The sequence below is a fragment of the Berghia stephanieae genome, chromosome 1 (genome assembly GCF_034508935.2).
Source record: "Berghia stephanieae isolate SIO BIC M18660-M18661 chromosome 1, UCSD_Bste_1.3, whole genome shotgun sequence".
Taxonomy (NCBI): Eukaryota; Metazoa; Mollusca; class Gastropoda; order Nudibranchia; family Aeolidiidae; genus Berghia; species Berghia stephanieae.
Window position 1 is genome coordinate 103,547,088 of NC_088360.1, and position 10,000 is coordinate 103,557,087.

The window sequence follows — 10,000 nt, forward strand, 5'->3', positions numbered from 1 at the left end:
GGGATCCTCAAAAATTAGTCAACCGTATGGTGTCTTACTTGGAAGAAATCAGTGTTTTTGCCTTTGCTCTTCTCAGTGAAACGACATTCAAATCCGCGTATGAACAAATTGGTGATAATCATAAATTGAAAGCTGTTTTAGATCGCTATCTTCATCAAATGATTGTAATTGGTTTCAATTCTAAAATGTATGATTTAAATGTTCTAAAAACTTACCTCGTAAAGAGATTAATGAATACAGAAAATTTCAAAGTAGTAAAAAAGAACAACAATTATCTTTGTGTATCAAATAATAAGTTAAAATTTTTAGATGTGGGTAATTATCTTGGACCCGGATTTAGTTACTCAAATTTTCTTCACGCCTATAATGTAACCGAACAGAAGTCTTTTTTTCCTTACGAATACTTTGACCGTCTAGATAGATTACAGGAAACGTCTCTCCCGCCTATATCAGCATTTTTCAGTTCATTAAAAAATTGCACCATTTCTCAAGAAGACTATGCGTACTGTGAGAAAGTGTGGGAAGAGGAAGGGATGAGATCAATGAAAGACTTTTTAATATTCTACAATATTCGTGACGTAGGACCAATGTTAACCGCAATTGATCGCATGACGCAATTCTATCAAGATTTAGGTTTAGACATTTTCAAAAACGCGATATCGATCCCAGGGGTCACACTCCGGTACTTATTTAAAACCATTCCTAGAAATGTATTTTTTTCATTATTCAATGAAAAGCATAAACATCTTCATCAGCTTTTAAAATCTAACATCGTTGGTGGACCGTCAATTATTTTTACACGTTATATAGAAAAGAACAGGACACGTATCAGGGGAGATAAACCTGTACAATCGTTGAAAGGCTATGATGCTAATAGTTTGTATTTATACTGTCTTCAACAAGACATGCCTAGCGGTCTGTTTATCCGACGACAGAAAAGTAACGCGTTTAAACCTGAGAAAATAGACAAGTTTGGACAGGCAGCGTTTGAATGGCTTGAATGGATGAGTTATATATAAAGGGTGTTCCTATTCGTCATAAATTTAATGGAAGAGAAAAAGATCTAGGTCACGAAAAACAGGTTAAGGTCGACGGGTTTATTGAAACTGAACGAATTGCTCTCGAATTTCAAGGCTGTTATTTTCATGGCCATGATTGTATCAAAGATAAGACCACATTCTTTGGTGAAACATTTGAACAAAGAAAACAAAAAACATCTGAAAAAAATGCTTATATCAGAAACGTTTTGGGAATTACCCTAATAGAAATTTATGAATGTGAATGGAAAAAAATGAAAAGAGACCCTAGGATATCTTGTTTTTTACAGAAACTACGCCCGCTTCATAATAACTGTTTTACAATAGGTACCCGTATCACCAAGGAATCGATAATTTCGGCAGTTGTCAAAAACCAACTTTTCGGTTTCGTTCAGTGTACTATTAGTGTACCTTCAGACCTTTACGCTTATTACGCGGAAATGCCACCAATCTTTAAAAACACCCTGGTCTCGAGAGAAGATATAGGTGAAACCATGCTTCAATACGCCGTGAATAACAATCTGTTAAAGCAACATCGCCGCACTCTGATTAGCAGTTACCATGCTGATGGAATATTACTGACAACGCCATTACTCAAATGGTATCTCAATCACGGTCTTATTGTAGAAGATATTCAAGAAGTAATTGAATATACACCAAATGCTTGTTTTTCAAATTTTGTGCAAAAGGTTTCAGACGCTAGACGCGAAGGTGATCGTAATCCTAAAAATAGCATCTTAGCCGAAACTATGAAATTAATGGGTAACTCAGCATATGGTAAGACACTCGAGGCGCTAGATAAACATACGAAAGTTACATATGCCGATGATAAAAACGTTGTCTCAAAAGCATCAATAGCCCTTATTTCAGAAAAATGACCCCGCTGACATCGACTTTACACGAAATAGAGTCAGCAAAACGTACCGTGCTATGGACGCTACCCATTCAAATCGGATCGTTTGTCTATTCCTATGCAAAACTTAGGATGCTACAGTTTCAATACGATTTCATAGACAGATTTATTCCAAGGGCCGATTACCAACTTTTTGAGATGGACACAGACAGTCTATACGTTGCATTTTCCGACTGCGATATTCAAGACCTCTTGAAACCGCACTTAGTTGAAGAATTTTACAAACACTACCATACTTGGTTTCCGAGTGTAGCTTGTGCTAAACATGTTCGAGAATTTGTTGAAAAACAAAACAACTTTTCACCATATCCTTGTTGTTGTGCACAGCAAAAATATGACAGACGAACCCCGGGTCTATTCAAGTTAGAATATGAAGGAGACGGAGGAGTAGCACTCTGTTCAAAAACGTATATTTGTTTTGGAAAAGGGAAGTCTAAGACGAGCTGTAAGGGATTATCAAAGAGGTTGAACGATCTTACAAAAGAAAAGTATCTTAAGGTGCTACAAACGTGAAAGAGTGGAGTAGGGGAGAATAAAGGATTTCGAGTGCTAGATTCAAACGTTTATACATACACACAGCAGAGAGCCAGCCTGTCTTACTTTTATATAAAGAGAAAAGTCAGTTCCGACGGAATCAGTACAGAACCTCTATTGGTATAACAATCATGGATCTGCGCTTCAAACACCCGTTTACATGTCTGATAGCCGGTCCTTCTGGAAGCGGTAAAACTGTATGGGTCACAAAATTTATTGAGCATTTAAATCAGATGATGAGCCCGCAACCTGAAGAAATTATATGGTGTTATGGAGAGTGGCAGAGAACTTTTGAAGCGTTACAAGGGATAACTTTTATAGAAGTGATACCAAAATCTTCCTTTTGGGATGGAACCAAACACCGTCTTGTGATACTCGATGACTTAATGGCCGAAACTGATGACAGCGTAACTAAATTATTTACAAAAAAATCGCATCACAATAACATTTCAGTGTTTTATCTTGTACAAAATCTTTTCTCAAAAAATAAAGAACATCGCACTATCAGCTTGAATGCTCATTATCTCGTTATTTTTAAAAATCCACGTGATCGTTCGCAGATCGTTCAGCTGGCAAAACAACTGTATCCCGGAAAGACAAATTTTTACTAGACGCATTTAAGGACGCAACAGACGTACCTCACGGTTATTTGGTGATCGATCTTCGACAGGATACACCTGACCATCTTCGTGTAAGAACAGACGTTTTTTCTCCTGAAAAACAAGTTGTTTATATCCAAAAGTAATGTCTGCGCGTGTAAAACGTAACGTTTCAATGTTGAAACTTCTTGGAGAGGCTAAACCCAGAGTAGCAAAAGCAGTTTTAAATGGAGCGTCACCGGATCTAATCAATACGTTATGCGAATGTGCACTGAATATATTACGCGGTAATCTTCCGCTCAGTCCAGTACAAAAGAAGCGTTTGATCAGACACAAGAGAAATTTAAGACTTTTATCAAAAAAAGGCTCTTCACCATCTCGACAAAAGAAGCTTTTACAAAAAGGTGGTCTATTAGGTGCCCTTCTTCAACCTGTCTTGGCTACTTTAGGTGGAATACTAGCGGGTGGTTTATGAGATGGAGCATGCCAAGAAAATGGTATTGGTGGACCAACGTCTCTTGGACACAATCCACACCCGAAGAGAATCACCGATAACCGAACCGTCCACAGAAAAGCTTTGGGATCTTGATCAGCAGATGAAAGATATTCTAACGCGAAAAGATATGAACTCAATCGAAAAAGCAGAGTTGTATCAACAAGTGCTGTGGAAATTCTTAAAGCGGAAAGATGAACGATCACATCAGATGGTAACTAAGACCAATCCTCAATCAATAAGAACACCTGACCCAACAGAACACGACACTTTAACAAAAGATATTATTGAGAGCGTACCTATTTCGTTGAGAAAGAAAGCGGAGAGATTATTGGATTATCTCAAAAGACACACAGAGCTTGAATGGAACCCGAGAGGGGAGATTAAATATCGCGGTAATATCATCCCAAATTCAAACGTTCTTGATCTAGTCAATGACGCACTCCGCAAAAGAAAGTCTGTCAACCCTGAAGGATGGGAATATTTTGCTCGTGCTCTGCAGGAATCCAACGTCCCACGTGATCTCATCGGTCATGCTGACAGGTGGGCGTATATTAGACAACGTCCGTCGAGGAATTTAGAAACGGTTAAACCGGAGAGAACATCTGCCTGGGTCTCATTCAAATGAAAGGAGATAAAACACTACGCGCTCGCTATTACAATCCTAATCAACCGGGATCTTATGGCGGTATTAAACCGTTAAAGACTGCTACGAAACTTTAAAAAACTGTCGTCAGCTCTTGGCTTTCTCATCAAGATGCATACACCCTTCATAAACCCGTTCGTTACAAATTTCCGCGTCGACGGATTATTGTAGGTGGAATAGACCATCAATGGCAGGCTGATCTCATTGATGTTCAACAATTGAAATCGTACAATGACGGGTACAGATACATTTTGACGTGTATCGATGTCTTCAGCAAGTTTGCGTGGGCTGTTCCTATAAAAGACAAAACGGGAGAAACGTTAAAAGATGCTTTCAGGACTATTTTAGAGTCTGGTCGAAAAACAATCCGGCTCCAAACCGACAAAGGCCTCGAATTTGTCAATAAAAGCTTTCAGCAATTTCTGAAGCGGAATGGGATTGATTTCTTTACTACTGAGAACGAGGATATTAAAGCTGCGGTAGTTGAACGATTCAATAGGACTCTCAAAGAAAAACTGTGGCGTGTGTTTACTCGTCAGAACTCTCCTCGATTCAAAGACGTATTACCCAAAGTAGTGAAAAGTTATAATCATTCTTATCATAGGAGTATCAAGTTACGCCCTGTTGACGTAACAGAGAAAAATCAAGGGGACGTGTGGAACACATTGTATTTGGATGATCGACCTAAAAAGAAAAATAGTGCAAAACTTTTGATCGGCAATCGTGTGAGAATAAGTAAAAGTAGGCGACTGTTTAAAAAGGGCTACCTACCCTCTTGGACCGAAGAGTTATTTACAGTGACAAAATCCATTTCAACAACACCTAGAACCTACCAAATTACAGACGATCAGAACGAATGCGTGCGCGGAAGCTTCTATAAACAAGAACTGCAAAAAGTTGGTGCAAAAGAAATCTACAGAATTGAGACCGTCTTGGATAAGCGTAAAAGCGGACAAGAACTTTTGGTGAAGTGGGTCGGTTACGATTCATCATTTAACTCTTGGATACCAAAGTCTTATCTTCGTGTTTACAATTAATTATCATCCTTGTTGTTTTGTTTTTTTTTGTTTTGTTTTTGTTTTGTTTTTTATTTGTTTTTTTATTTATTTTTTTTAAATTTTCAAATGGAAGGATCCGAAAGTGAAAGTAATAATTCCAACAGAAATTCATCTTATTGGTCTATGTTTGGGAAACGAGTCCCTAGAGGGGAGATCGTGTTCTTGTGTCAGATGATGATTGTGTCGATTGTTGTGTCTGTATCATTATATAACTTGACGCGTGACGGAGAACCAGACAGACTATGGGTAGCACTTCTAAGTAGTTGTCTCGGTTACGTTCTTCCAAATCCAACACTGAATAAACGAGTTTAATCATGTCTTATTTAGTCTTACCTTCTAATAGCAGCATGAGCTATTTTCCGAATAATTCTCCAGGGCATTATTTTACAAAACTACCCAGAGTGTTAGATTTATCGACAGAATACGAAGTCGGTTTATCAGAAATATTATTCAGTAACACGTATAACAACATCCTTGAGAATGAAGCATTTTTCGAGTTTAGAGTTACTAACGACAGCGAACAAGATACCGTACTCATCCCATCGGGTTTATACGAGTCACCGGATGAACTGGTTAAAACGATGATGACTCATATAAGAAGGAAAATAAAAAAGAAGCACGAGGGTTTCATCAAATTTTATTACGACCGTGCGACTCGCAGAGTAATGATAAGGCTATATAAGGAAGGAACTTTTTTGCACTTGAGTTCGACATTGAGCAATCTCTTGAATATTCCAAATCATTATTTATACGGTCCAACGTCTGTGTCGAGTGAAAGGCCATTACATCTAAACGTCGGATTCGAAGCAGTATACGTATATTGCAACCTCGTTCAACCTAGAATAGTTGGGGATAGCGTCGTACCTCTTTTGAGATGCGTACCGAGCGGAAATAGAAGCAAAGACATAGTTCATCATATTTTTGAGAAACCTAACTATGTTCCTCTCAGACTATTTAATTTTGACACGGTTGAAATCCTTTTAACCAACGACAAAGGCGAACCTTTGACATTTGCTTCAGGGAAGTCTATCGTGATACTTCATTTTCGAAAGAAGAGATTCGATTCGTAAAAAGTCGTCATGACAAAAGGGATCGTGTTCAAATCCAATCAAAAAGGTTACGATGATTATTACTGTACTCAAGCAGGACGTGGTCTACCCGTGTTTGTTGGTGGAAGACATCAAAGAGGTCGAGGGCTTGGGAGTATCTTTGGTGGTATTGCGAGATCTCTGTTTCCCATCTTGAAATCGGGCGCTAAAACATTATTAAAAGAAGGTGCAAAAACCGGTGCCCAAATAGCATCTGACGTCATTTCCGGTCAAAATGTTAAAACAGCTTTAAAACGACGCGCGGGGGAGAGTGGGAAAAGATTACTCAACAGAGCCGTGGGTGGTTTGACTTCAACTTCATCGCCGCCGCGCCGCCGCCGCTGCCACCCGGACGTGTGACTCGGCGTATAAAACGACGACGACCTACTCAGACACGACAAAAGACCAGGAAGAGACGTAGGAAGAACGTAGCTCAAGACATTTTTGGTTGATTATCATGGCTTTGTTACATCCCTATTCCGCAGAGAGTGTACACAGCGGACTCGATCTGTTCTCATTACCCGTCACCCAGACTGCTGTTCAGGATGGTTTGTTTGTGGAATACCATCCGATCTCTACTTTGTCGAGTGGAGGTCCGATCGAATTTTCGATCAGCGGGGGGACGTCAGACTACTTGGATTTGCATAACACATTTATGCACGTACGCGTTAAAGTAATAAAGGCGGATGGAACTAATTTAGACGCCGATAGCAATGTTGCCCCTGTTAACACCTGGTTTCATGCCTTGTTTTCACAAGTGGATATGACTTTGAACGATGTTCTGGTGACGTCAAGTGAGAACGTTTATCCTTTTAGGAGTTTTGTAGAAACAATGTTGAATTATGATCAAGGTGCGAAAAGGAGTCACCTGACAATGGAATTTTTTCACGAGGACACCCGGGTAAACTAGAAATAACGGATAGTACAAATGCTGGCTTCGATGCACGGAAAGAGCTGGTGAAAGAGAGTAAAGAAGTGGATATGATGGGAAAACTACATTTAGATTTCATGCATCAAGAACGGTATCTAATTAATGGAGTTGATGTAAAGTTGAGGCTTATCCCGTCTAAAGATGCTTTCCATCTCATGACCGATGCTGAGGGGTTTAAGAGTGTAATTACGCACGCCTCGTTGTATGTTAGGAAGATTAAATTAAACCCAGCCGTGGCCCTGTCACACGAGAAAGCACTTCACATCGGCAATTGTAAATACCCCATGAAGCGCGTTGTCCATAAAACCTTTTCTATTCCAAAAGGAAATTTAAGTGCAGTGCAAGATAATTTGTTTTTATCGCAAACCCCGACTAAGATCGTACTGGGTCTAATCGAAAGCACTAGCTTTAATGGAAACTACAAAAAGAATCCTTTTAATTTCCAGCACTTTGATCTGTCCTATCTAGCCCTGTACTTGAACGGAAAACAGATACCGTCCGAAGCACTAACTCCGAATTTCAGTAGTAAACAATATGTCAGAGCTTATCACAGTCTTATGCTAGCAGCTGGACTGGTTAACAACGATGCCGGAAATGGAATAGATTATAATGCTTACTCTCAGGGTTGTAGTCTTTTTGGTTTTGATCTGTCACCATCGCTATTAGACGGAAACCAGTTTGAACTGGTAAAAAGCGAGTCGCTTAGACTAGAACTTAAATTCTCGACCCCACTAGCTGATCCGATCATTGTGTTCTGTTACAGCGAATTAGATAGTGTAATAGAAATTGATCGCACTCGTCAGGTGATCACTGACTTTTCATCGTGAACAACGTAGAAATCGAAACGATGTTAAACGGACACGTTAGGGCGAGACGAATTTTTCGAGGTGTTTATCCTAAAGATAGACTTCCGAACAACCCGAATTCTCGTCAACCAGCTGCGTACATTATTAACACAGAGTCGAGTTCCGGTCCCGGAAAACATTGGGTATCTGTGTATTTTAACGGGATGGGAAAGGCAGAATATATGGATAGTTTTGGGTTCCCGCCTTCTGCGTATCCGACAATTCAAAGATTTGTGGAAAACAATAGTCGAAGCTGTAAACACAACCCGCGTATTATTCAGGGTATAACCAGTTCCACATGTGGTTTGTACGTTATATATTTCGTGTTAAAGAAAAGTAAAGGTGAAAGTTTGTCAAAACTTTTATCTATTTTTAATCCCTATCATTTACGTATGAACGATTTAAAAGTGGCAAGAGCTGTTACTCATTTATCCCGAGGCACCTTGGTTGGGTAATCTTAATTGGAATGTTTGTTGTTTAAAATAAAAAAAATAAAAAAGATTCCTTATGATAAAATTTATTTCGTGTACACGAAACAAGACATAATTCTATTTACTTTATACCTTAATATATGATTTTTAAAATGAAGAAAATGATGATGATGATGATGATGATGATAATGATGATGATTATGATGATTACAATACAATTGATAAGCATTAACCGTTTGCTTTTGATTGCTTGATCGCTTATAAAATTAAGACTTGCTTTAAATTGTTTAATTACAAATATTTTGTTGTTGATGATGATTATGACGATGATGAAAATGATGTTTATGATATATATGTAACATTGCTACCCATTAATCATTTATAAAAAAAAATGTTTAATGATTGAGTGTGTGAATGATCATTTTATAAGATGTGTATGGTGTATGAAAGTGTTGTTTTTTTTGTTTTTGTTTTTTTTTGTTGGTTTTTTTTTGTTTTTTTTTTTCTTTCGTTTGTTTCTATGATCTTTTGTTTTATCATATTTTTATAATTCTATTATTATTATTATTATTATTATTATTATTATTATTATTATTATTATTATTATTATTATTATTATTATATATTATTATTATTTATTATTTTATATTATACATTTTTATTTAGATCGTAATCTTATTTGGTCAAGTTTTGTTGTTTTTTGCTTTTTCTTTTTTATTAATATTTATAGAAAATTATAATGATGATTTAAAAGCTTGATATGTGAATGTGTGAATGACCTTAGATCATTATTGTATAAGGTGTAACTGGTGTGTGAAAGTACATTGCTTTCGATGTTGTGAAAAAATAAAACAAAATGAATTTTATTCACCAACACATGGTTTTATGTCGGTTTTTTTTTTACTGTGTCTGTTATGGTTTTCTTTTTGTTTTGTTTTTTTTTGTAAAAGAAGATTTTAATTTTATTATATGGGAACTACTTTTGTTTCAGTTTCGAAATGTTCACGTTAAATTTCAAAGAAAAATTAGCATAAAAAAAGAATCCTTCGAAACTGTAACAAATTGTTGGGTAATATAATTATCAAAGAGTAAAAAATACAAGATGAAAAGATATAACTTCTTTTATTCAAAACATAAAAAATGATTCGAATCATCAATATGATCATTAACTCAAAAGATAATTGAGTTGTTCGATTACACACCAAATCACAAAGTAAAACATCATGGGGAAAAGTACTCGATTCGTCCAACGATTGACGGGTGAAATCTCCTGTATCATAGAGGGCCACCCACCGTTGGTCTTAATCCAGCTGCTGAGTTTTTTGTCCACATATGAACCCACAAATAAAGCAAAGTTTTCTCTATCCGGGTGAATACGGAGTACACGCTTAATGTAACATAAAAAAACAATGATTCTACCCCAGC

General features: G+C 37.2%; 2 protein-coding genes across 2 annotated transcripts in view; both read left to right on the forward strand.

Annotated features, from left to right (window-relative positions):
- The window catches only part of LOC144962032 (uncharacterized), a 2,775-nt gene extending 1,756 nt beyond the window's left edge, over positions 1–1,019 (forward strand). Inside the window, exon 2 of the mRNA XM_078895036.1 lies at positions 1–1,019. This exon is cut by the window's left edge and continues 558 nt beyond it. Within this exon, the coding sequence (XP_078751162.1) occupies positions 1–1,019 (1,019 nt within the window).
- Positions 1,020–6,825: 5,806 nt separating this feature from the next.
- Positions 6,826–8,126, forward strand: LOC144962135 (uncharacterized protein F54H12.2-like). Its single transcript, XM_078895109.1, has 2 exons — positions 6,826–6,920; positions 7,220–8,126. Exons 1-2 carry the CDS (start codon positions 6,826–6,828, stop codon positions 8,124–8,126), a joined length of 1,002 nt encoding a protein of 333 aa, XP_078751235.1.
- Positions 8,127–10,000: the final 1,874 nt, after the last annotated feature.